The sequence below is a fragment of the Rhinopithecus roxellana genome, chromosome 11, assembly GCF_007565055.1.
Source record: "Rhinopithecus roxellana isolate Shanxi Qingling chromosome 11, ASM756505v1, whole genome shotgun sequence".
Lineage (NCBI taxonomy): Eukaryota > Metazoa > Chordata > Mammalia > Primates > Cercopithecidae > Rhinopithecus > Rhinopithecus roxellana.
The window spans coordinates 106,708,887-106,736,328 of NC_044559.1; the positions used below are offsets into that span (position 1 = coordinate 106,708,887).

A 27,442-nucleotide genomic window follows, 5' to 3' on the forward strand; every position below is an offset into this window, starting at 1 on the left:
TTTGGAGTCAGCCCAATCGCATTTGGGAGCCAGCGAGGGACCTGACAGCAGGACCACGTTGGCCACCAGAAGACGTCCAAAGGTAGGGAGGCAACAGGTACTGCTTAAGTTCAGAAGATCCTCTGGCCATTGCTGGCCCAAGGTTCCCCCAGAGACATCCAAAGCCTCAGTTTTCTCATCTATAAAAGACGTGATTGTTTTGAGGTTTCCATAAGGTAAGTGTGTAAAAACCATGGCGAAATGCTTGTAATTTAAAAGAGAGCGTTTCTTTCAGGCTTCTATAAGGTAAGTGTGTAAAAATCTGGACACAATACCTATAATTTTTTAAGTGTTCAGTATATGGAGAAGGAGGATTATTTTTTCTCATCTGATTTTCAGAGGAAGTTTATAAAATTGTTGATACTCATATTTCTTAAACAATTTAACCAGTGATCAGAAAGAATAAATAGATAACCAAGGTCACAAAGCAGTTCACAGTGCGTTCACTGGGTAATTTCTAGTTAAAAGTGGCAATGATTTCCATATTGAAAACTTTGTATTATGTTGTGGTTTTCTCTTACATAATCCTCTTGGTGTTTTGAAACCACAGATTGTAAGTGGCACTATCAAAGCGATCATTAGAAAAATGTGATGTAGTTAGTGTGTAAATGTTTGAAAATTTCTTCTGTTAGTCTTTTTAATTTGATTGAACATATTTGTTATTTTCAAAAACGGAAATTGAATATATGTTGATTGGATTTATATGTGCATATATGAAATACGACTTGACATTATAGAGTAGGCTTAGCTCATGGCAATGGTTTTTTCTGAAAGCACCTGCAGAAATCTCTCTTCTTTCTAGTTTGTTAATGTTTCAGAGATTATAGGGGAAAGGGGATTCTATGAATCCCAGACACTACATGAGGCAGATTTGGTTTCAGTGATTTTAGCATCATTCATTGTAAGGGATGATCCCTAGGAACTTCTTCACAGTGAGAAACCTGAAAGGTCCCAGCAGCCAGCAATGAATGAAAGGTGGGGCAGGGCGCTAGCAGGGCGGGGCCTTGTGAGCCATGTGCCTGTGCTCTCAAGTTCCAAGTTTTTTGGGGAGGCATGCAGGGGATTCTGGACCTGATTGTTTCCTCTGAAGTAGGATGTGTTCTGGTTGGCAGGGCAACTGGCCTTCACTTGGTGGCCTTCAGCAGATGCCCTCAATTGTTGCCTTCGGTTTGTGTCCTCAGTTGGTACCCTCAGGTGGTGGTCTTCAGTTGTTGGGCAGTGGTGGAAGGAGGATGAATCCGTTTGTGCTCTCTCCTCCCCAGTCACAGCTCTCAGGCTTATTGCATGCAGGCCCTTCTAAAATAAACCAGACAGGTTGGCAGGGTTTTTTTTAGCAGACAAGTCAGGTCATGCTACAGGGCTGACACGGGGTGAGGACTGCTAGCGCATTGCTGCCCCATGGCCCAGGGCTCCCCATGCCAGCAATGCTTTTGCCAGGAAGAGGAGAGAGGTGTTCAGCTCTGCAGAATTGGGGGCAAGCGAAGGCCCAAGCTGCCTGAGAAGAGCAGAGTTTACCCCATGGGGTCCACACTGAACTGTGGCATATGCACCAAAGCCAGCCCTAATCAGGGCTGGGACAAGCATTCTGCAGAGCCAGCCTGTGGCTCTGACGTCTACTAGCATGCAGACAGTGAAGACGCAGGCCGCGATATACAGGAGCAGAGGCGCCCGGAACACGTTGTTCCCCAATGCCAGCTGCAAGCCGGGCTATCTCAGCGTGCGGTGGGTGAAGCTGTCCTGCAGCTCTGAGATCCACGAAGTGGAGGTGGTAGTAGCACAGACTCCACTGCTTTGGAGGCTGCACAATCGAATTTGGGAGCCAGCGAGGGTCCTGACAGCAGCACGCTGGCCACCAGAAGACACCGAAAGGTAGGGAGGCGACGGATACCGTTTAAATTCAGGAGCTCCTCTGGTATTGTTGGCCCAAGGTTCCCCCAGAAGCATCCAAAGCCTCAGTTTTCTCATCTATAAAAGATGTGATTGTTATGAGGCTTCCATAAGGTAAATGTATGAAAACCATGGCAAAATGTTTGTAATTTAAAAGAAAGGTTTTCTATGAGGCTTCTATAAAGTAAGTGTGTAAAAATCTGGGTACAATACCCATAATTTAGGTCACTGTATCCTCTGCCCTCTGGGTTCAAGCAATTTTTCTGACTTAACCTCCGGAGTATCTGGGATTAGAGGCATGCGCCATCAGGCCCAACTAATTTTGTTCTTTTTAGGAGAGACAGGGTTTCACTATTTTGGTCGGGCTGGTCTCAAACTCCTGGCCTCAGGTCATCTGCTCACCTTGGTTTCCCTAAGTACTGGGATTACAGGCTTGAGCCACCATCCCCGGCCAAAACTTTGGTTTCTTGATCAACAATCCTGTTTCTAAGGAGATGCTTGTGTTCTAAATATGCAGATTCCAAGTCATTTCCAAGAAGAAGGGAAGGACTGCAAGGCAACCTGGGAGGGAGTTTAGGATTTTTCTGAGGCCATGAAAGCCATTGAAATTCATACATAAGACAGTAGAGAAAGGGAATGCACATGTCTTGATCCCTCCATGTACTGGGTATATCTTGGTCTTCATTAAGTTTGCACCACCTTTGGCATCAGAGACAAGTGGATTTGAATCCAAGTTCCAACACTCATTAGGATGTGATCGTGAATATGTTTTTAACTCCTCTGAGCCTCACTTTGCTTATCTATAAAAGATGGGATTCTTATGAGGCTTCCATAAGGTAAATGAGTAAAAATTTGGGTGGGCAAAATGCCTGTAATTTAAAAGATAGGGTTGTTATGAGGCTTCGATAAGGTAAGTGTGTAAAAACCTGGACACAATGCCTGTCATTTTGTAAGTGTTAAATATATAGAGAAGGATTATTTTTCTCTCATTTAATTTTCAGAGCAAGTTTATAAAATGTTGTTACTCATATTTTTGAGATAATGAAAGCAAGGATCACAAAGATTAAATGAGTCACCTTAGTCACAAAGCAGTTCACAATACATTTAGTGGGTAATTGCCAGCTAAAAGTAACAGTGATGATCACATTTAAAATCTTGTATTATGTGTTGCTTTTCTCTTACATAAGCCTCTTTTTTTGTTCAAGGCATAGATTCTAAGTTGCTGTATCAAAATGATCACTAGAAAACTGTGATATACTTTGTCTATAATTTTTAGAAAATGTATTCTATTACTCTTGTTAATTTGATTGAATATGTGTGTTATTTTCAAAAAATGTAAATGGAATATGTGTGGATTTAATATATATGTGTATATATATATGTGAAATATGATTTGACATTATAGTGTAGGTGTAGCTCATGGCAATGTGTTTTTCTGACAGCAGCTGCAGAAATCTGTCATTTTTCTTGTTTGTAAAAATCTCAGAGGTTATGGGGGAAAGAGAGTTCTTTGAATCCCAGACAGTACATGAGGCAGATTTGGTTTCAGTAATTTTAGCATCATTTATCGTAAGGTGATGATCCCTAGGAACTTCTTCACAGTGAGCAGCATGAAAGTTTCTAGCAGCCAGCCATGAATGAAAGGTGGGGGAGGTCCGCTGGCAGGTCGGGGCCTCGTGAGCCTGGTGCTTGAGCTCTCAGTTCCAAGCTAGGGGGACACATGCAAAGGATTCTGGACCTGAGTGTTTCCACTAACCAGTATGTGGTCTGGTTGGCAGGGCCACTGGCCTTCAGTGGATGCCCTCATTGGTTGCCTTCAGTTAGTGCCCTCAGTTGGTACCCTCAGTTGTTTCTCTTTAGTTGGTGCTCTTCAGTTGGTGATCCTAGTTGGTGGTCTTCAGTTGTTGGGCAGTGGTGGCAGGAGGATGAATCCGTTTGTGCTCTCTTCTCCCCCAGTAACAGGTCTCAGGTGTATTGCATTCAGGCCATTCTAAAATAAACTGGAGAGGTTGGCAGGTTTTTTTTAGCAGACAAGTCAGCTCAGGGTACAGATGCGGGCTGCTAGTGCAATGCTGCCCCATGGCCCAGGGCTGCCCGTGGCAGTAATGCTTTTGCCAGGAAGAGGCAATAGGTGTTCACCTATGCAGACTCGGGAGCAAGCCAAGGCCCATGCTGTCTGAGAACAGCAGGGGTGTCCCTTGTGGTCCACACTGAACTGTTGAATATTCACCAAAGCCAGACCCAATCAGGGCTGGCACAAGGGTTCTCAACAGCCAGCTTCTGACTCTGACATCTACGAGTGTCCAGACAGCAAAGACGCAGGCCGCGACATACAGGAGCAGAGGTGCCTAGAACACACTGTTGCCCAATGCCAGCCATAAGCGGGGCTATCTCAGGGTGCGTGAGTGAAATCGTCCTGCATCTCAGAGATCCACAAGGTGGAGGTGGCAGTAGTGCTGGATTCCACTGCTTTGGAGCCTGCCCAGTCGAATTCGGGAGCCAGCGAGGGTCCTGACAGCAGCACATTGGCCACCAGAAGACACCCAAAGGTAGGGAGGTGGCAGATACTGCTTAAGTTCAGGAGCTCCTCTGGCCGTTGCTGACCCAAGGTTCCCCCAGAGGCATCCACAGCCTGGGGCTCCTTCCTCCTGCCCGGCGTTTGCTTTCCTATGCCCAGGCCCCAAGCAGGAGGACTGGCTCTGCCTCGAGTCCTCACCCCTCTTCTTTCCCTGCTGCTTCCAGCCGGTTTCTTACTTTCCCACTACATACCCCAATGCTCAGTTCTGTTTCCTCTTCTTCTTCCCCCAGGCTGGCTGAAAACTAAGTTTCAAAATACAAAACATATGCTAGAGATTTCATTGCTGAAGACAAAATGTCTGACAGCTTTTCTATTTAAACTCTGATTGTTCTCTTCATTTCTTTAAACATTAGAATAATTAAGTCTCATGATAGATGTGCTTTTGTAACTTGAAAGTATGACAGTAAATTTTCACAATTTAAAATTTCTTCTAAATTTTTCTTTTCATAAATTTTTGGCAAAGAGGTAGTATTTAGTTACTTGAGTAACTCCTTTAGTGGTGATTTGTGAGATTTTGGTGCACCGATCACCCAAGCAGTACACATGGAATACAATTTGTAGTCTCAACTTTCTCCCCCTTCCCACCATTTCCCCCTGAGTATCATCCTTTTATTTGAGACTGACTCTCATTGTGTCACCAAGGCTGGAATGCTATGTCACGATGTCAGCTCGCTGCAACCCTTGGTTCCCAAATTCATGTGATCCTCCTGCTTCAGCTTCCCGAGTGGCAGGGATTAGAGGTGTGGGTCATGATGCCTGACTAAATTTTTTAATTGTTTTTTTTTTTTCGTTGGTTTGTTTTTGTTTTGTTTTGTTTTTTTGAGACAGTGTCTCACTCTGTCACCCAGGCTGGAGTGCAATGGCGTGATCTCGGCTCACTGCAAGCTCTGCCTCCCGGGTTCACACCATTCCCATGCCTCAGCCTCCCAAGTCGCTGGGACTACAGGTGCCCGCCACCTCGCCTGGCAAATTTTGTGTATTTTTAATAGAGATGGGGTTTCATCCCAGGATGATCTCAATCTCCTGACCTCGTGGTCCGCCTGCCTCGGCCTCCCAAAGTGCTGGGATTACAGGTGTGAGCCACCATGCCTGGCCAATTTTTTGTATTTTTAGCAGTTAGTGGATTTCATCAAATTGGCCAGTCTGTTCTTGAACTCCTGACCTCAAGTGATCCACCTGTCTCGGCCTCCCCTAGGGCTGGGAATACAGGAATGAGCCAGCAGAACCCAACTAACGTTCCCCACCCACTTTTTTTTTTCTAATGTCCTGAAGTCATTCTTTGAGTTGTCTTGTAAATTAATGGGTTACTCAAATTACTGGAAAACTAGTTGAAGAAATAAACAGGCAGTTTGTGAATATTAGACAGAACAGTGGTGCCAAGCATGGCTAAAGCATCTCTGCATTCACAGGGAGAGGAGCTGAAGACCTTCTGGTGTGGGCTGGGCTACAATTCACTTGCAGGAGAAACAGCCCGGATGTGGAGAGGTGGCCATCCTTGGCGGGATCCTTTCTAAAGAGCCAAGAAATCAACATAGAGCTTCTTCTATCTGATTCTCTAACTGCAGACCTTCCATGAGTCAAGCTTTGTGTCAAAAGGACAAATTAAAAGGCAAGAAAATAAAATCATAATACCAGGACTGTTGGGGAAAACGAAACAAACAAAAACCCACATCTAATTCCAGATTAGTTCAGGGACCCGCACATTTTGTCCAAATTTGTGTCTGTTGTTTCTGTGTTCAATGTACTCTTTGTTGTTGTTGTTGTTGTTATCTGTTTTTCGTTTTTGTTGTTTTTGTTTCGTTTTTGTTGTTGAGACTAAGTCTCGCCCTGTCGCCAGGCTGGAGAGCAGTGGTGTGATCTCAGCTCACTGCAAGCTCCGCCTCCCACGTTCACGCCATTCTCCTGCCTCAGCCTCCTGAGTAGCTGGAACCACAGGCACTTGCCACCACCCCTGGCTAATTTTTGTATTTTTATTAGAGACGGGGTTCACCATATTGGCCAGAATGGTCTCAATCTCTTGACCTCGTGATCTGCTCGCCTCGGCCTCCCGAAGTGCAGGGATTACAGGCGTGAGCCACCGCACCCAGCCCAATATACTCTTTGTCCAAGACAATGTTCGAAAGTTGTTCCTGTACTCAGCACAGTATGAAACTAGATAAATACATTTTAGAGAAATCAACAATACAATTTATTTGAAAGAAAATTGGTTTTCAAGGTTTATTCTTCAATTATCAAAAGGTTTTCAAAGGTAAAACATACTATTCCTGTTCATGATCCCAGTTAATCCAGACCCTCCTCTGTGGGCTTTATCAAATACCGCACTCACCTTCCTGAATCTTCTGCTGAATCTCCTATAAAGTTTTGTCACAGAACCTCAGATTTTTCGTAAGGTTTTGTGTACCATGCCATGCCTGTGAATTGCTTTCTTTTTATTTTTTATTTTTGTAAGAAGTAGCCAGCAAGTATCTTTCTTTGCTTTAGAGATGTAAACTGCTTTGTATTTTCAGATTAACTTTCAAGAATGTTGAAAATGCTTTGCTCGCTTTTCTTTTCTGGCTTCCTCCCTCTCAGGACCTATAAATGGCACCACCCAGCCCAATGGACAGATGCCCCAGGCTGCACATTCTGTCAGTGCTGTTCTCCAAGAGGCCCAGACACACACTGAAACATCCAAGGTAAAACCAGCAAGCAGCTGCATACATTCCACACAGCCGTCCCCCAAAGCCCATGTTCTCAACCATTCGCATTGTTCCAATAACTGCTCTTTTAAAAAGAGAAAACAGGCTGGGTACGGTGGCTCACGCCTGTAATCCCAGCACTTTGGGAGGCCGAAGCAGGATAATTGCTTGAGCTTCAGAGTTCCAGACCAGCCTGGGCAACAGAACCAGGGCTCATCTCTACAAGAAATAAAAAAATTACCCAGGCTTGGTGGCGTGCACCCGTGGTCCTAGCTACTTGGGTGGCTGAGGTGTTTGAATGGCTTGAGCTTAGTATTTCAAGGCTGCAGTGAGCTGTGATCGCACCACAGCACCCCAGCCTACATGATAAAGACCTTGTCTTAAAAAAAGAAATGAATATAAAAAGGGTTACACTAAAAATGTGCATTTTCTATTGTCCCCACTAGTGTCCTACATATATCCCCAGGGTGATGAAGGAGAAGATACGTTGTAAAATGATAGCCAGTAGGGATGACATCCTCCACAACATTTTTTCAACCAAATAGATCAATGAGGATTCACTTAAATCTATCTTAAAATCATAGCTAATAATTATGATTTAGTTACTAATCTAGTTCAAAACCTCTCAGTTGACTGTATAAATTCTGTTGAATATTTCTCATGTGTGAGTCAAAACAACCTTAAATAACTGTGACAACAGCATGTCACCCAGCTAGGACAGGCAGGGTGCTTCACTTTAGCAATTTTTCACTTATTTCGCCCCTTCATTTTGTCCATCAGCCAGTCATGAAAACAACTAAATCTTGGTATTTATTGAACTTCTTATAATTTTGACAACCACTGCAGGCCTGTAAAAGTTCTATTTCTTTAGTGTTTTCATTATCTTCTCAAGCCTGACAATCTCTTTATGCAATGCGCTTTCAGCTATTATTATTTTCATTATTTCTATAATGCCAATCGAAGGAAAGCATTTAAAAATGCTAAAATAAATAAAAGAATCCCAGAATAGAAATCACTTAACTATATGTGAACATCAATACCCAAGCTGTCTCTTCAGAAATTTTTTAAAAAGGAAAATGTACATCACCAGTTAATTAGCTTATCATGCTAAGTAAATAAACTAAAATAGAAACTAAATCAGAAGGCACTGTTAGAAAAAAAAACTTCCAAATTTAATCTTCAGTGGTAAGAGGTTATTAAGCAGAGGAAGAAATAAACTGGAACCCTGATGAAATGTAAATTGGAATGATAATTGTCACTAAAACAGAGGGATTCAATCCAGCTGCCTGGGGATGTTTCATTATATAAATACAAATTATTATTATCTATGCCAGTATTGGCAGAGGAAGGACTATGTCTCTATTAGACTTCAGCCAAATTTGGTGTTCTGGTTTCTACCAATAGCGCACTGGTGATTTTTCTTTTCAGAACTCATATGTATCTCATTTGATCTCATCACAATCTGAGACACATGTCATAATAGGGACTACGGGGCTCATTTTATACCCGGTGAACCAGCCAACTTTCATGCAGTAGAGAAAAGGTAAAGTGTCTGGGTGAGGCGGCTCACACCTGTAATTCCAGCACTTTGGGAGGCCAAGGTGGGCAGATCACTTGAGCCCAGGAGTTGGAGACAAGTCTGAGCAACATGGCAAAAAACCATCTCTACAACAAATACAAAACTTAGCTGGGCATGGTGGCACATGCTTGTTATCCCAGCTATTCAGGAGGCTGAGGCATGAGGATCACTGAGCCCTAGAGTCAGAAGTTGCAGTGAGCTGAGCTTGTGCCACTGCACTCCGGCCTGGGTGACACAGCGAGATCCTGTCAAAAAAAAAAAAAAAAAAAAAAAAAAACCAGGCGCAGTGGCTCATGCCTGTAATCCCAGCATTTTGGGAAGCAGAGGCAGGCAGATCATGAGGTCTGGGGTTCGAGACCAGTCTGACCAACATGGTGAAACCTCATCTCTACTAAAAATACAATAATTAGCAGGACGTGGTAGCCAGCTCATGTAGTCCCAGCTACTTGGGAGGCTGAGGCAGGAGAATCACTTGAACCCAGGGGGTGGAGGTTGCAGTGAGCCAAGATGGCACCACTGCATTCCAGCCTGGGCAACAGAGCAAGACTCCGTCTCAATAATAATAATAATAATAATAATAATAAAGGCCATTGAGAGTCATTTCCCTATTCCAGAGCAAAGATGAGCTCACGAACACCCAGGGCTCTCAGTGACTGAGGGACGGAGGCTCCCCAGTGGGCAGACAGAGACTCACCTATCTATGGCATGGTCCTGTCCACTGGGGCTGTTTTGTCAAGAATAAGGAATGCTACCCAGGGGACTGAGGTGGGAGCATTCGCTTGAGCTCTGGAGGTCGAGGCTACAGTGAGCCCAGATTGCGCCACTGCACTCAGCCTGGGTGACAGAGTGAGACCCTGTGTCCATTAATTAATCACAATAAATTAAAATTTCAAAAATTTTAAAATAATGAATGCTGCTGTCACTGGGTTGCAGGATAGGAAGCCAGCCCTCGGGAACCACCAGGAGCCAGGAGCACCCCCGGCCCCACATGGCCCCAAGTCCACCCTGCCCCCCACTCTGTTGCAGAGGTCCTGGGACACCATCTGCAGCCCAGTCACGCCCCGCAAGGCCAAGAGCACTGACGGCGGGGGTTTCCCCGCCCCGCCCGACGACTTCCTGCCCACTGCCACGGCTGCCTCCACTGAACGACACAGAGCTGCCGCCACACCCGCTGGAGGATCCAGAGCTCCTGCCACCGCCCGTGGACTTCATGGAGCCGCCCGCCCCCGGACTTCGTGCCCGCTCCCCCAGCGGTCGTCAAGAGGCCTCCTATGCCCCACCCTCCCAACAGGCGCGGAGCTTCAATGTTCAGAACCAACACATGAATAAAACAAATGAATAAATGTTAAACGTTCTTCCTACTGTATTTATACAAAGATTACCGGGTCAGTAGATCTGGAGGTCAACACTATAATTAAAAATAGCTTTCACCATCCCATGCCGCCTTAAGTCTTGGTGACCTTAGATTTTCATCTCTACCTCTGCGACCTTCAGAATTTTCAGGAAAATTGAGAGAGGAAAATGAGAAAACATGACAAGCAGAGCCTGTTCCCTTGCTCTGAGATTCCCGTTGCTTGACTGATTGGAGCCCTGGACACAGGCTGTTTTGGTTTTGCTTCTTTAATGCTTGAATAACAGTAATTTTAAAAAATAGTTATTCAGATAATTTTTGAATTCTCTGTTATTACAGCGCTGTAAGTATCCTGTAAATAAGAATGTAGGGCCAGGTAAAAGCAATCTTATTGATGTATATTTCAGTCTGGAATGTCTTCCCTCAGAGATACATTTAGTGCCCAGTTTATCCTAGGCTCTTGTTACCTGTATCTCTTCTCTTTCAAATTGGGTTCTGATGGGCTAAAAGGCTATTTTCTTAAAATTAAGGAAGGTAATTAATGGTACGTTTTAATATTTGGGGAAGAGTAAGCTGTAGATCATGCTGTCTCAATCCATGGGCTCCTGCGGCCCAGGACAACTTCGAATGCTGCCCGACAAATATTAAAACATTATGAGCTCTTGGCAGGGCACGGTGGCTCACACCTGTAATCCCAGCACTATTGGGAGGCCAAGGCTGGCAGATCACTTGAGGTCAGGAGTTCAAGACCAGCCTGGCCAACACGGCAAAACCCTATCTGTGCTAAAAATACAAAAATGAGCCAGGCACAGTGAGCATGCCTGTAATCCCAGCAACTCCAGAGGCTGAGGTGGGAGAATCCTTTGAACTCAGGAGGTGGAGGCTGCAGTGAGCTGAGATCTTGCTACTGCACTCAATCCTGGACGACAGGGCAAGACTCACTCTTAAAAAAATTATGAGATATTTTTGCATTTTTTTTTTTTTTTTTTTTTTTTAGCTGATCAGCTATCGCTAGTGTTAGTGCATCTTATGTGAGTCCCAGGGAAGCCAAAAGATTGGACACCCCTGCAGGCTAAGTGGAAATTTAAAATGAAACAAATTTAGTTTTAAAACCAAATTATTTAGTAATTAAAACTGGCAAGGTGTTCTTAATTTATTTGAGCATATGCTTGAAACAAGATAGAAGGTAAATTTGCTTTACATTAAATTTTATCTCACAAACAGTAACTCTCCACTTTTAGTATACTATGTTCTTTTGATGTCAGATACAGTAATAATATGGTTTTTCTTTTTAATTTTTTAAAAAATATTATTTTCCTTTAAGTTCCAGGATACATATGCAGAACGTGCAGATTTGTTACATAGGTAAACGTGTGCCATAATGGTTTGCTGCACCTATCAACCCATCACCTAAATATTAAGCCCAGCATGCGTTAGCTATTTGTGACATTAGCTATTTGTCCAGGTTTTATAATGGCAAACATACTCCCTGCATGACCATTCACCCCGGACCCCCTGCAGCAGCGCCCCCACCACTAGTGAATGCCTTCTTATCCCCTGTTTCAATCACTGTCCCGAATGGTTCCTAGTAGATACAAAACGTTTTTTTCTCCAATGGGAAAATAGAACACAGGGAGCCACTCAGTTTGCTCCCAACACCGCTCTCCAGTCGCTCACCGGAGCTACCTTGGCAAGTACTCTAGGAGTATGGGAAAATGAAAACAACAAACTCACACACCTTTTTAACATACACAACCAGTTCTGTCTACCCAGCCAAGGTATATTCTTCTTATGTGGAACATCGACCTATATCTACCTCCCCACTAACTGGACAGGCACCTGCACCTTAGCTAAGTCCCAACATTAACATTGCCCAAGGAAATCAGACCTCATCAGTACTCCTTAAAGCTCAAGTCCGTCAACCATACAACTAATACCCCTACTTACAGGGTTAGGAATGGCTCCTGCTACAGGAACTGGAATAGCTGGTTTATCTACTTCATTATCCTACTACCACACACTCTCAAAGGATTTCTCAGACAGTTTGCAAGAAATAACGAAATCTATCCTTACTTTACAATCCCAAATAGATTCTTTAGCAGCAGTGACTCTCCAAAACCACCGAGGCTTAGACTTCCTCACTGCTGAGGCTGAGACCTCCTCACTCCTAGCAACTGGGACTACAGGCGCCCACCACCATGCCCCGCTAATTTTTTGTGTTTTTAGTAGAGACGGGGTTTCACCGTGTTATGGTCTCGATCTCCTGACCTCATGATCCACCCACCTCAGCCTCCCAAAGTGTTGGGATTACAGGTGTGAGCCGCCATGCCCAGCCTCTTACTATAAATTTTTAAAACACCTACAAATCTATTTTATAGCCAATCTGTTAGAATTGCAATCTTAAAAATTACTCCAGGTCAAAACATTTAAAATCTCATCAGAAAAGTCTACCTTTCCAGACTGCTATATTTCTATGGGAAATCTTCAGTAGTAGCCTGCTGAAAGTTATCATCCCCTTACCCCTAATTAGAAATCCACATGCCTGTTCTTACTCCCCATTCTTGTCCTACTAATACTGTCTTCACTTAAATGCCACTTTGATCATTTTGTCTTACATTTGTATACAGACTTTTCAGTTTACAAGTGTTTTCACATTTGTTACAACATTATTTCATCATGCAGACCTAAGAGGTAGATACGAGCACTATTTTTATAAACAAGGTTACTGGTATTTGATTAGGTTAAATGATTTGTTCCAAGTTCCCATAGCTAGTAAGTGGCAGAACCAAAATACAGACTTATCTTTTGACATCCACTTATTGCTGTTACCACTATGCAGCTGCTGCTTCTATCTAAGTGGTGAGGCCTTTCCTATCTCTTCCACATCCACCGTTGTGACCTTGGAATATATCATTATTATTTGACACTTATGTGGCTGCAAACCTGGCTGCCACAAAGGGACTCAAAGAGTTCTCTTTGTGAAAAGAATGTCTACTTATGAAAACACTACTCAACCGAATTATTATTATTATAGTTTTACAGGTGTCCTATTTCTCATGTTTATCCAGCTCCTGAAATGTTTCTTCAGCTATATACTGGATAATCAAAATATACCAACACTTTCAAGTCCCAAGCATTATCTTTTCAAGTTCCAAGTTGTACAAGACTGAGACTACCATTTAAACTCTTTCTCTCTGAATCCAAATAGAGCTTTCATAATCTGGAGATACACAGAATCATATATTTGCCCATAGGTGAATGCAGAGAAATTCTTTAGTTTTTAGACAAACTTAACTTCAGAACTCAAATAGATTCCTAGTGACTTCTAAGACTTATTTTCTTTTGCACTATTCTACACTGGGTTCTTAAATTAATCCTGCAAATTAGCAGAATTGCACTATGCAATAGTTATCTAGTTGGCACATGATTATAAAGTATGTTCTGATAAACATCTGAAAATAATTTCTTATGGACACATGCAGAGATGACAGAATAAAGTCAAATCATCTTTTTATGTTTTAACATGACTCATTACTTATGTTTTAAAATAACAATAGCAACAACAACAACAACAATACACTGTACCTCAGTATTTGAAGGTCATTTCGTATCTTCTTTTTGTCCTGATTCTGATGTCGGCATCTTATCTACAAAATGTTATTCACAGACACATATATGAGAACATTTTTTACTGTAAATTGTAAAACATATACTATATCCATTTATGAATATTTCAATAAAATAACAGTAATAGCAAAAATAGAATTCAGGATTGAAGCAGGTTCAGGAAAAAGAATTGATAGTATGGAAAACGATAGCAAAAAGTTTTTTTTTTAAGTAGACATTATATTTGGGTCTATAAAGTTATTTTCTAAATAACAGCGTTTAAGCATAAAAATATTTTCAGAGATATTCACTGACTTACCACTTCTATTATTTAAGTATAAAAAAATAAAATTGTCATCGCTTGCTTGATTTTGTGGAGCTCGTTCAATAATGCCAATGTCATTTTATTGTTTTCCAGTTACTGTCTTTGTTGCTCCCTCCTATTACAAACAAAAAACAAAAGCAACAACAACAAAAAAAGCTTCAGAAAAAAATGTATTTATTCACTCACTCACTCAGTTTGTCAGTAAGACAAAAAAACACACACACACACACACACACATACATTGTATCTATCAAATCACAGGCACTATCCTGGGAGAAGCAGAAAATATACACAGAAGATAGATTCTGACCTATATTCAAGAAATGGCAGAGACATATGAACACAAAAACAGAAAAAGGTGTAGTTCACCAGTTCTACAATTTAAGTCAATACAATACATAAGGGCACAAAGGAGAGAACAATCAGTTTTACCTGAAAAGCATAGAAAATGCTACCATAATTGGGCCATATTTGGAAGGACAGACGAAGTGCAGAGTCAGGATACAAAGTCTAGGTGCAATAGGATGTGTAAAATAATAAGGCATGAAACAACATTGCAAATGAGGGGTGCCAAAGGGACGTGGTAAAACTGGAACACAGTCGGAGGAAATGAGATGAAGAGATAAAATGGAACCACACCATATAAGACATGTGTCTTGCTGGAATGTGAACGTACCCCTTTATGTGATGAGTTACATTATTACAAATGTATTTTAGAAAGGTGACACTTCTAGCAGTGTAAAGATAGAGGAACATGGGGAGATGGGGCAAAACTAGAAAGGAGTATGTCAAAATTATAGGTAGAGAGTCAGTTATGCGAATGAGAGATGGAAGATTATAAGAAGGTAGAAAGTACAAAATTTGGTGTGTGACTGGATTGGTGACATGGAGGAGGGCTGAGGGCAGGTTGAAGTGCTTGAGTGTTTCACAGCTACTTCCTAGGTGTTATTTACTAGGGTGGGGAAACCACATGACAGATTAGAATCAGGAAAAGAATAAAAATGATGTTTTCAGTTTGAGACCTATAAAATTTGAGGGATCCAAGGGGCTTGGAAGAAAGAGCTGAATAAATACATTTGGAGTACGAGTAGATGACCTACATCAGGAAAATTACATGGTGATAAGAAGGTAAAGATTTGTAAGATAGACTAAATGGGTAGAATTAAATAATACAAACCTTTGCAGAATGCTGATATTTTGAAAATGAAATCAAAGAAGAGAAAAAAACATGGGATTAAGTTTTTCAATTACATATTTCTACATTTGTTTCAAGAATGTAATTTCATTTACATAGGTAAATATTTCTGAAATATTTTTGCAACATACATCTTTGAATTGAATGAAAACATTTAATTCTAAAACACCAAGATTCTGGAAGAGGACTTTTATAAAAATTAACCTTGAAATTTTTAGTTGTACAAGAGAAATGCTTACCTAATTATAGAATTATGAGGCTTTTTTTCTTTTTTTCTTTTTCTTTTTTTTTTTTTTTTTTTGAGATGGAGTCTTGCTCTGTTGCCCAGGCTGGAGTGCAGTGGCTCCATCTCCGCACACTGCAACCTCTGCCCCCCGAGGTTCACGCCATTCTCCTGCCTCAGCCTCCCAAGTAGTTGGGACTACAGGCGCCCGTCACCACGCCTGGCTAATTTTTTGTGTTTTTTGTAGAGAGGGGGTTTCACCGTATTAGCTAGGATGGTCTCAATCTCCTGACCTCGTGATCCGCCTGCCTCAGCCTCCCAGATGCTGGGATTACAGGCGTGAGCCACCGTGCCCAGCCTCTACTAGGTATTTTAAAGAGTACAACAAATTGCTCTTACCTATAGTCGTCCTTATATTTTCTTTCAGCTTTTTATGAAAATCAGCTATAAGTCACTCAAAGACATCTGAGCAGTATTTTATTACTTGGCTATCTTTTCTTAATTTTTATTTTAAATAAATTATATCATAGCTTTTATTCTAGAGAGTTCCTGCTCTCGTTTAAACCACTATTTTCACTGTGTTGTTATAATAATCTTATATAATATATATAATGTTTATATCTATATATAATATATAATCTTATATAATATTTATAATAATCTTATAATATAATAAGAGTCTCATCTTGACTCTTATGTAGTCTTTATGTTTATCTTACTTTTCTGTATTGAATTATTTCCTTTCATCCCCTTCTTCTAATTGATTATTATACAAACATGCTGGCATCCATTAGATTATTTTTTGGCCAAAATACCCTACGACAAAAATTTACCCTTACATAGCTTATAGTATTGTAGAAATAATTAAGATTTAAAAATTTAAATTGCATGTTATATTTTGAAATATCCCTTCACGATTTACAGGTTTATTACCTCTTGTGTGGAAAATGTGAGATTTTAGTTTTTAATAGTACCTTATTTAAATGGGTTTGCATTGAAATAGTATAGGTTGTTTCCATTCTATGTGTCAAATAGCTAAGTATAAATAATTGTATAAATTCTGCTTCTTCCAAAAAACAGAGAGAAAGAGAATAATGGGGTGGGGGGGTACAATGATTGATTACTGAAAACCATACATAGAAACTAAATAGAAACCTGTAACTAAATATAGTGACAACTGAGACAGAGACAGCCTAAAAACCAGACACTGAAGAAATGTATTCTGTAAGGAAAAAAGTCTGGGGTAAATAATTTTTAAAAAAGTGAAGGAGGCCGGGCGCGGTGGCTCAAGCCTGTAATCCCAGCACTTTGGGAGGCCGAGACGGGCGGATCACGAGGTCAGGAGATCGAGACCATCCTGGCGAACACGGTGAAACCCCGTCTCTACTAAAAAAAAATACAAAAAAAAACTAGCCGGGCGTGGCGGCCGGCGCCTGTAGTCCCAGCTACTTGAGAGGCTGAGGCAGGAGAATGGCGTGAACCCGGGGGGCGGAGCTTGCAGTGAGCTGCACTGCACTCTAGCCTGGGCGACAGAGCAAGACTCCGTCTCAAAAAAAAAAAAAAAAAAAGGGTGAAGGAGGAGGGAGAAACAAACAAGAGACATGACCAGTCAATCAAGTATGAGCTTCAGTCATGAAAGAAGAGGAAAAGCAACTGCTATAACATATGCGATGAAATACACATAATAGAGACTTTTGTTCATAATACATTTCTATCATGCTGATGAGCATTTACACTGTGATTATTTTGTTAATACCTGTGTAATAAAAATTTTATTATATAAAAAGACATTCAATTAATTAAACATGGCCTTCAGCCACTACCTAAAAGCTGGAACATTCTTACTACAGAAAGAGGAAAAACGAATGTCTTATAAACTTTTCACCTGAAGAAAGTATTGGTAATCAGAATTCTAAAGAGTAATGTATTGCTTGAAAATATATGTTTAATAGAGCATGTGTTGAGACTAAAATATATTAAAATTTTTAAAATCTAAACTCCACTTGGAGGATACTAGAAAATATAGAGTAACCGTCTTTCCTATTTACTACATATCTCTGATTTATTGTCTTCTTATTTAAGACATATTTTCTCAACATAACTCACCTGAATTTATGCATTCTAAACACTACAAGAAACTATAAATTTAAGTCATATTTTAGAAATGCATTAGATTTAATTATTAGATATATTATGCATATTATCTTACTTGTAACATTCCATTACATAAAAATTCATTTATCTGCTTATTTATTCACATTGAAAACCTCTTAAAATGCTTTTTATAGACAAGACCGTATTCTCGGTACTCTAGGATGAACACAAGTATGTTCTCTAACCTCCAGTATCTCATAGTGATGCAAGAGCTTCAAAACGATTATTTAAACAACTAAATACAAAATCTTTTGAAATTTAAAAATTTCAAATGTGATCAAAGGCCTTTGAACAATATGTTTAAAAACTACAATTTAAAAATTCTGAAATTAAAATCTTACCATATACTTATTAAGAGTGTCTGCTTCCAGAACTGCATTCTTCATTTAGATGAAGAGTTTAAAGTATACTTTCAAAGAAATAACTTAGAGCCGGGCGCGGTGGCTCACGCCTGTAATCCCAGCACTTTGGGAGGCCGAGGTGGGTGGATCACAAGGTCAGGAGATTGAGACCACGGTGAAACCCCGTCTCTACTAAAAATACAAAAAATTAGCCGGGCGAGGTGGCGGGCGCCTGTAGTCCCAGCTACTCGGGAGGCGGAGGCAGGAGAATGGCGTGAACCCGGGAGGCGGAGCTTGCAGCGAGCCAAGATCGCGCCACTGCACTCCAGCCAGGGGGACAGAGCGAGACTCGGTCTCAAAAAATAATAATAATAATAACTTAGAAAACACACTAGCATCCCTTAGTAATACAGATTCTTAGAGAATTTAGAATTCTAAATTTTTTCAGTTATTTTTTAAAATTAGAGATAAGGGTTCGCTATGTTGCCCACACCGGTCTCAAACTCTTGGGCTCAAGCACTCCTCCTGCTTCAGCCTCCCTAGTAACTGGAACTACCATGCACCGCCATGCCCAAATAGATTTTCACAATTTCTAATGTTATTTTGGTGTAAAGAACCAAGAAGAGAAACTGAGAAAAAGCTCTCTCCTAAAAACTACATCATATCAAAATAATAAGTGCAAAAAAAAAAAAAAACCTATATGCTACGTGGTACAGTTTGGAAACGGAACAGTATCAGAAAGATTCCTTGATTACTATAAAATAAGTAATTGGATCCATTAAAGATAAATGTCAGCATGAGTTTTTTTAAGTTACAATAGAATACTTTTAAAAGTCACAGTAAGAATACTTACTGCCAGGCTGGGTGCAGTGTCTCATGCCTGTACTTCCAGTGCTTTGGGAGACCGAGATGGGAGGATCACTTGATCCCGGGAGTTTGAGACCAGCTTAGACAACACAGGGAAACCTCATCTCTACAAAAATGCAAATCAGCCAGGCATGGTGGTGCCCGCCTGTGGCCCCAGCTACTTGGGAGATTGATTGTGGGAGGATCACTTGGGCCCGGGAGTTCGTGGGTACAGCGATCTGTGATTGTGCCATAAACAAGGAATGAGAGGTCCTGTTGCTTCACGTCTTTGACAGCATTTGACGTTTTCAGTCTTCTGGATTTGGGTTATTGTTTGGTAATTTGTGCTCCTGCACTCCAAGCCTGGGCAACAGACTTTCTCTCAAAATAAATAAAAGACTTCTAGTCACTATATCATATCTATGTCGAACTCTTTACACACCAAGCTTGCAGAGTTAAAGCCCACAGCACCCTTTAATTATGTGATGGGGACCAAGTGATTAAAGTGGGTGACCATGTTCTTGCTTTTGGTCATTCCAATAGATGTGCAGTGGGAGCTCACTACTGCCTTTCCCTAAGGATTATTATATGGAGCGTCATTCCAAATGCTTATTTCTTATTTGTATATTTTATTTGGTGAGATGCCCGTTACAGTCTTTAGCTCACTTTTTAATTGGGTCATTTGTTTCTTACTATTATGTTTTAAGAATATTGGTATATTTTGGATAAAATTCATTATTCAAATATGTTCCTGCAAATATTTTCTTCCAGTCCGTGTCTTGTCTTCCCTTTCAGTGACTTTAACACAACAAAAATGTGACATTTTAATCCAAGTCCAGCTTGTCATATTATTTCTTTTATGCATTGTAACGTTGGCGTTTTTTTTCTAGAGATCATCAAACCCAAGAGAGTCTAGATTTTCTCCTGTTATTTTCCAGAAGTTTTATAGTTTTGTATTTGACATTTAGGTCTGTGATTCATTTTGACTTAATTTTGATGAGGGGGTAAGATCTGATTCATTTTTTGTTTTACATGTGGATATTCAGTTGTTCCAGCACCACTTTCTGAAGAAACCAATCTTTGTTTCATCATGTTGCCTTTGCTTTTTCATCAAAGATTAATTAAATACATTGATGTGTCTCTATTTCTAAACTCTCCGCCTTGTTTCATTAACCCGTCTATTCTTTCATCAATATGATACTGCCTTGATCACCGTAGCTTTACAGTAAGTCTTGAAGTTGAGTAGTGCCTGTCTGTCCTCCAGCTTTGCTCTCCTTCAATATCGTGTTATCTATTCAAGGTCTTTTTCTTCTCCATGTAAGTTTTAGAATTACTTTTTCTATGTCCATGAAATAATTTGCTTCCATTTTGATTAGAAGTGCATTGAATCTGTACCTTGGGAAGAATTGACATCCTGACGATATTGAGTTATTCTATTCTTGAATATAATGTGTCTTCTCCAACTGTTCAGTTCTTTTTTATTTCCATCATCAGATATGGACAATTTATGAAATTACATAACTCTCTCTACCTTGATCAAAGGACAGTAATGAATTCCTCATTCTTCAGCCAACAAGTCACCTCTGAGGGCCATGTGTCTAAACATAGACAGGAGGGTAAGAAAATGATAAAGACATCCTGGGAAAAACAGGAAATTCAAGAATCAGCAACTGTGTCTAAGTAACTCCTTTCCATTTCCCCAGGGCACCTGTTGCTTCAGCCAACACCTGCTGGGATGTGCCCAGGACGCTGGTGCTGCTGGCTTTCCCAGCCCTGTCCCCGGGGCTGCCATTAGGTGTGGTATGGCTCTTGACCTTAGCAAGAATGTTCTTCTTCATCCCTACCATGGGTGAAATTTTTTCACAAACACATTTTAAAATAATGCCAACTTTTATATTAGATAGAAGTGCCGTGTGTACAGGTTTACGTGTGTCTTTTTGGTAGAATGTTGTATTTTCTTTTGGGTATATTCCCAGTAATGAGATTGCTGGATCAATTAGTAGCTCTGTTTTACATTTTTTTGAGAAATCTCCAAACTGCTTTCCATAGTGGCCGACCTATTTTACATTCCCAGTGACAGTGAACAGGAGTTTCCTTTGCAGCCTCACCAGCATCTGTTAACAAATAACCACTTTTATTCCAGACATAGATCATCTGTTAGTTTTGATTTTAGTACATCATCTGAAGAAGATAGTGTTTTTCACAACCAAAGATGATTCCTCTTTCCAAACATGTTTGATTTTTTTTCTCTTTTTCTGAAGGCGTGTGGAACTTTCTGTCTGCATCAGTTTTGGGTATAGGTTAAGAGCATTGTACCTTGAAGTGACCCATCTCACTGTCCCCAGGCAGTGTTCTGTCCCAGAACTCTTCACAAGCTTTTTCCCCCTGTGGGCCCAGTGTGGAGAGGAGCAGCCCACATAGTCTTTCACCAGGCAAGTGACACAAAGAATTAACACAATCATGTGTGACTGTTCTCAAGGTTCCAAACATAGAAAGGGGAAAGGTGCAGGTAACACAGCTTATTAATGGCAGTAACATCTCAGCTCAGCAGGAAACATACTGTGGGCTATGAGAACAGGTTACAATGAATACGTAGGCAGAAAAAGTCACATTAATCAGATATTAGCACAAAAATGTTCTTGCTCAAATGTTAAATGTCCTTCCTGCACATGTGGCAATGCCAGACTTGCAGAAAGCACATGTGGTGAGAGACAAAGCCTGCTGCCTGGCTGTGAGCTTCAGTGCCCAGTGAGACGCAGCAAGTTTCCATCTCTTCTTTCTACACTCCTGCTTTTATTGCCCATTTTCATATACGTTTTATTCCATTTTTCAATGTTGTATTCCATTGGTCTTTCAGACTAATGATGAAACAACACAACACAATTTTTTTTTTTTTTTTTTTTTTGAGGTGGAGTCTTGCTCTATCGCCCAGGCTGGAGTGCAGTGATGCGATCTTGGCTCACTGCAAACTCTGCCTCCCGGGTTCACGCCATTCTCCTGCCTCAGCCTCCCAAGTAACTGGGACTACAGGCACCCGCCACGATGCCCTGCTAATTGTTTTGTATTCTTAGTAGAGACGGGGTTTCACTGTGTCAGCCAGGACGGTCTCAATCTCCTGACCTCATGATCTGCCCACTTCGGCCTCCAAGACATCACGATTTTAATTCCCAAGTCTTTACAATATTTTAAAGGAGAAGTCAATCTCTTTTAATTTTCAGATTTTTCATGGATATTTTAATTTGTTTGCTCTTCTTTACGATAAAATTGTAAGTTAATTGGAGTTAAAATCAACTTATTTTATTTTCTTTATTTTCTTAACTTTTATTTTAATCTCAGGTGTACATACGCAGGATGTGCAGGTTTGTTGCACAGGTAAATGGCTGTCAGTGGGGCGGGGTTGTTGTACAGATTATTTCATCACCCAGGTGTTAAGCCTAGTGTCCAGTAGTTATTTTTCCTGATCCTCTCTCTCCTCCCACCTTTCACCCTCCAACACGCCCCAGTGTGTGTTGTGTCCCTTTATGTGTCCATGTGTTCTCATCCTTTAGCTCCCACTTACAAGTGAGAACATACCGTATTTGGTTTTCTGTTCCTGAATTCCTTTGCTAAGGATAATGGTCTCCACCTCCATCCATGCCCTTGCAAAGGTACATATACTCCATGGAATACTATGCAACCATAAAATCAACTTATTAATTAAAGTACCTTTGATGTCTTAACAATGCTTATCCTGCCTAATCATGTAATGTCTTAATTTTCCATTTATACAAATCTATTTTTATGTTTTTAAGAAATATTTTGCACCAATTCCATACTAATTGAATCATTTAAAATAATTTTCTTTTAAGTGTTGGCATTATCTGTTTTCCATCTATGAACATGAACACAAGACACTCTCATTAGTTCAATTAATGTAATTTATTGTGTTAATGAATTTCCTAATGCAATGACTCTCACTTGCGTTTCTGGCATAAATGGACTTCCTAATGATCTAGTGTTTTAATGGGTTGGCACAATGGTTTTTAACATTCAAAAATTTTACTTTCATATTAATATGCTCTAATTGTCTACAATATTCTATACAGCATCAAAGTTATATCACTTTTATATATCCTTTCTAAAAACTATTGGGAAAATTGGTTACTTTATAACTATTAAATAGTTTAAGCATATTGGTATATTAATAAGTTCATGAATAAAATTTTCTTCTGGACAATATAAATTTGATGCTTTCTTGTGTAGAAAACAAATATTTAATAAATGTCCTGTTTCTTCTATGAATATTACTTAATTCAGCATCTCTATCTGTATGGGGTAAATGATCTCAAAATACATTTCCTAGACTATATATGAGCCACAGTTTAATGTTAATTTGCATTGAAGCACACTATTTTGTCCCTGTTTTTTATTTTAATATTTGTCTTTAAGTTCTTCTCTGCACCGTAACCTGTTGACACCTCGTTCTCAAGGTCTTTGTGTGGTCCCATCTGTTTACATACAATTCACTAATAGTTTGGCTCAGGAATTTGGGGGTTAACTGAAAATCAGATTTTCAGCAGAGGCAGATCTCAGGGAAGCGCGGAATCCGGTAAGACACATGTGCTTTGCTGTCAGTCTCTCATGTCCTGTTCTCTCCATGTGAGACCCTGTCTGCCTCCAGGGATCATGAAAAAACAGAGCCTCTGCCATTTTATTGTCTTTGAAGGTGGTTGGTAGAAAGTTGTCATTTTTCTGGTAATTGGAAACTAAGACAAAGTTATTCCAAAATAACTTTAACTCATCAAATATGTACTGTCCTTGTATCTACAGGTGAGATGACAATTGCAGTTCTCGGGGGAAGTAAAGCCACAGGATCACAGGCCCATATCTCAGACCTCTACGCACTCATTGGCTATTGTGAACATAAACCTAAGCCCACTGTCCCAGTAGCAGAAAGAAATCAGGCGAGTAGTTTATATTTCAATCTGTGAGCAGAGTCTATTGTCTGTGGATCAATAGGCAGAATAAGTGCTCATTCCTGGGGAAAAAAAAACTCTGGGTCACAAACTGACCAGGGCCAAATCTATGCATGAAAAAGGAAATAATTACTGAGTCATGAGCTTAACTTGTGGGAAAATAATGAATGTCCAAGACCATAAATCAATCCATAAGTGTTCCTAAATTAATTATATGTAATTCTCACTGTTCATCATTGTTGAATTTTGATGTATGAAGCCATAAAATTTGTTTTCTGGCTGGGCGTGGGGCTTACGCCTGTAATCCCAACAATTTGGGAGGCCGAGGAGGGCGGATCACGAGGTCAGGAGTTTGAGACCAGTCTGGCCAACATAGTGAAACTCCGTCTCTACTAAAAATACAAAAAGTTAGCCGGATGTGGTGGTGCGTGCCTATAATCCAAGCTACTCAGGAGGCTGAGGCCAGAGAATCACATGAACCCGGGAGGTGGAGGTTGCAGTGAGCTGAGATCACACCATTGCACTGCAGCCTGGGCAATGGAGCAAGACTCCATCTCAAAAATATAAATAAATAAATAAAGGAAAAAAATGTTTTCTGAAGGTTCTGTAGTATAATTTGAAAATTAATCTGATAGCTGTTCTAGCTTTTCTACAAGAGTTGGAACATTTGTAGGATTAGTAGAGGTATTTCTAAAATCCTTCCATCCCTGTAATAATTTATAAGATGTTACTAATTGACTGATTTTGTTTTATTCAGAAATAGCAAATACGTATAAGCTTTATACCTACTTTGTATATACCTTGTATTTAGTGGAGACAGTGATTTAGTGGTGACAGAAAACAACAGGTGTCGCAAATTATGATTAGACTATTTTTCTTTTATTATTTTTCATTTTTAACTTTTGTGGGTGTACAGTAGGTGTATATATTTATAAGATTCATGAGATGTTTTGATGATGTGCAATGTGAAATAAGCACATCATGGAGAATTGGGTATCCATTCCCTCAAGCATTTATCCTTTGAGTTACAAACAATTCAGTCACACTCTTCAAGTCATTTTAAAATGTACAACTAAGTTATTATTGACTATAGTCACCCTGATGTGCTATCAAATAGTAAGTCTTATTTATTTTTCCGAACTTTTTTTTTTACCCATTAACCATGCCCACCTCCCAAGCTCTCCACTGCCGTTCCCAGTCTCTGGTAACCATCCTTCTATGCTCTCTGTTCATGAGTTCAGTCGTTTTGATTTTTAGATCCCACAAATAAGTGAGAACATGTGATGTTTGTCTTTCTGTGCCTGGATTATTTCACTTAATTATTTTCAGGTCCAACTATGTTGCCGCAAATGACAGGATCTCATTCTTTTTAAGGCTGAATAGTAGTTTGTTTTGTATAAGTACCACATTTTTTTATCCATTCATCTGCTGATGGACTCTTAGTTGCCTTTAAGTCTTAGCTATTGTAAACGGTCCTACAACATAGGAGTGATATACTGGTTTCCTGTCTTTTAGATGTATACCAAGCAGTGGGATTGCTGATTCATATGATAGCTCAATTTTTTTGTTTTTTGAGGAACCTCCAAACTGTTCTCCACAGTGATGGTACTAAACTACATTCCCGCCAACAGTGTCCAGGGGTTCCCTGTCCTCCACATCCTCGCCAGCATTTGTTACTGCTTGTCTTTTTAGCCAGGGTGGGCAGCTAATATTCCCGGCTTTGAATCTTTTTAAGCCAATGGTACTCTTTCAAGTGACTCACCAAATTCAGTAAACCTTAACCAAGGTTATGGCTTCATTGAGGTTGCACATGGAATCTCCAAAGAGGTGCAGACCAGTCCTCACAAGATCCAGGATCACCCCAAAGACAGCTCAAGGAAAGGAAAGTTTTGCTACCTGCAAATAGGATACAACTCACATTGGTTCAGCCTATTCTCCAGGGTGTCAACTTCTCAGCTGACCGTCTACACACAAAGGCCCTAAATCCCCTTGTGCCCCACAGACAGAAAAAGACGAGAAATAAAAAGATGGGAACAATAGACACTGGGGCCTACTTAAAAAAGGGAGGGGGGTGCGGAGAATGGTGAGGGTTAAAGAAACTACCTATGCTCACTACCTGGGTGATGAAATCATTTGCACACCAAACCCCAGTGACATACAATTCACCCACGTAGCAAAACAGCACATGCACACACTGAACCTGAGATAAACGTGTGTGTGTGTGTGTGTGTGTGTATCCATTGGAGGGAAAACGATGGGTAACAAATGGTCCCCCAAAAGATAAAAATCACACAAATATCCAACCAAAGTGACTAATTCCCCACCAGGAATCAAACCCAAGCTATGGCAGTGGAAGTATGGAATTTTAACCAGACTGCGAGGTGGAGTGGCCAGCACTGCAAATTCTGCAGGAGAGTCACAGCAGGCACTTGGAGCATACGACAACTTTAAACTTTGCTTTAGGCCAGATTTTCATTTTTTAATTTTGTCAAAAGAATGTCTTTTTTTTTTTTTTTTTTTTTTTTTTTTTTTAAAGACAGAGTCTCCCTCAGTTGCCGAGGCTGGAGTGCATGGTGCTATCCCGGCTCACTGCAAGCTCCGCCTCCCGGGTTCACGCTATTCTCCTGCCTCAGCCTCCCAAGCAGCTGGGACTACAAGCGCTCGCCGCCACACCCGGCTAATTTTTTTGCATTTTTAGTAGAGACAGGGTTTCACCGTGTTAGCCAGGATGGTCTCGATCTCCTGACCTTGTGATCCACCCTTCTCGGCCTCCCAAAGTGCTGGGATTACAGGCTTGAGCCACCGCCCCCGGCCTTGTCAAAAGAATTTCTAAGGCTAGTCATGAAACCACCATGAGTCTTTATTTTAAATTAATCTTTCCATAAATACAAATGAGGCAATTGTTTAGAGTAAGAGACCTCTTTTTCTAAATTTAGGAGTCTTTCTGACATGAAGGATCGGTTTTCTAACCACTAATGATTAGAATTTCCACTGGCGAACTTATTTCAGTCGTGACTCAGTCCAACAAACCTGTTCATGAAAAGCCCACAAGGCAATTTTACAGGTTTAGAAAAACTTTAACCATACAAGCCAAAGGTATTCCTGGAGACAGTATAGATGAGGCAGCCCCAGTGATCCTCAAAAACTTTACTCGGCCGGACGCGGTGGCTCAAGCCTGTAATCCCAGCACTTTGGGAGGCCGAGACGGGTGGATCACGAGGTCAGGAGATCGAGACCATCCTGGCTAACACGGTGAAACCCCGCCTCTACTAAAAATACAAAAAACTAGCCGGGTGTGGTGGCGGGCGCCTGTAGTCCCAGCTACTTCGGAGGCTGAGGCAGGAGAATGGCGTAAACCCAGGAGGCGGAGCTTGCAGTGAGCCGAGATCGCGCAACTGCACTCCAGCCCGGGCGACAGAGCAAGACTCCGTCTCAAAAAAAAAAAAAAAAAAAAAAAAAAAAACTTGACTCGCCGAAATAGGCTTAAGATGGCAAGAGCTCTTGTTGCCACACATGGTGAAGGATGGTGTTTTTGCACACAGTACCTCCAGTAACCCACAAATTAGTGGGGGACTGCCAATGACGGATGCCTTAATCTGTGATACTAGGGAGGCCCTCCTGAACGCATACTTTTCCAGGACTAACTAGGCAACAAGAGTTGATATGAAAAAAGCCCATAGGGTTA

General features: G+C 40.8%; 1 protein-coding gene and 1 long non-coding RNA gene across 5 annotated transcripts; both read left to right on the forward strand.

Moving 5' to 3' along the window:
• Nucleotides 1-1,457: 1,457 nt before the first annotated feature.
• On the forward strand, nt 1,458-10,186 carry LOC104676584 (amyloid beta A4 precursor protein-binding family B member 1-interacting protein-like). 4 transcript variants are annotated; one of them, XM_030940061.1, is made up of 5 exons: nt 1,491-1,908; nt 4,234-4,475; nt 5,914-6,113; nt 7,076-7,179; nt 9,695-10,184. In XM_030940061.1, the coding sequence occupies exons 3-5, from the start codon at nt 6,077-6,079 to the stop codon at nt 10,088-10,090; spliced, it is 537 nt and encodes a 178-aa protein (XP_030795921.1). In that variant the 5' UTR covers nt 1,491-1,908; nt 4,234-4,475; nt 5,914-6,076; the 3' UTR covers nt 10,091-10,184. The 4 variants fall into 4 exon arrangements, with proteins under 4 accessions (XP_010379738.1, XP_010379737.1, XP_030795921.1 ...); XM_010381438.2 differs by lacking the exon at nt 4,234-4,475; XM_010381436.2 differs by lacking the exons at nt 4,234-4,475; nt 5,914-6,113; nt 7,076-7,179 and having other exon boundaries at nt 1,458-1,908; nt 9,788-10,186.
• Nucleotides 10,187-19,578: 9,392 nt separating this feature from the next.
• On the forward strand, nt 19,579-20,684 carry LOC104676585. Its single transcript, XR_749941.2, has 2 exons — nt 19,579-20,418; nt 20,506-20,684. It is a non-coding gene; the product is annotated as an uncharacterized LOC104676585 (long non-coding RNA).
• Nucleotides 20,685-27,442: the final 6,758 nt, after the last annotated feature.

Excerpts from the sequence above, each read along its gene's own strand:
- LOC104676584 (XM_010381435.2), top strand. The coding sequence starts at position 1,661 with ATGCAGACAGTGAAGACGCAGGCCGCGATATACAGGAGCAGAGGCGCC. Across the intron at positions 1,909-9,694 it reads CCACCAGAAGACACCGAAAG|GATAGGAAGCCAGCCCTCGG; the intron begins GTAGGGAGGCGA and ends ACTGGGTTGCAG.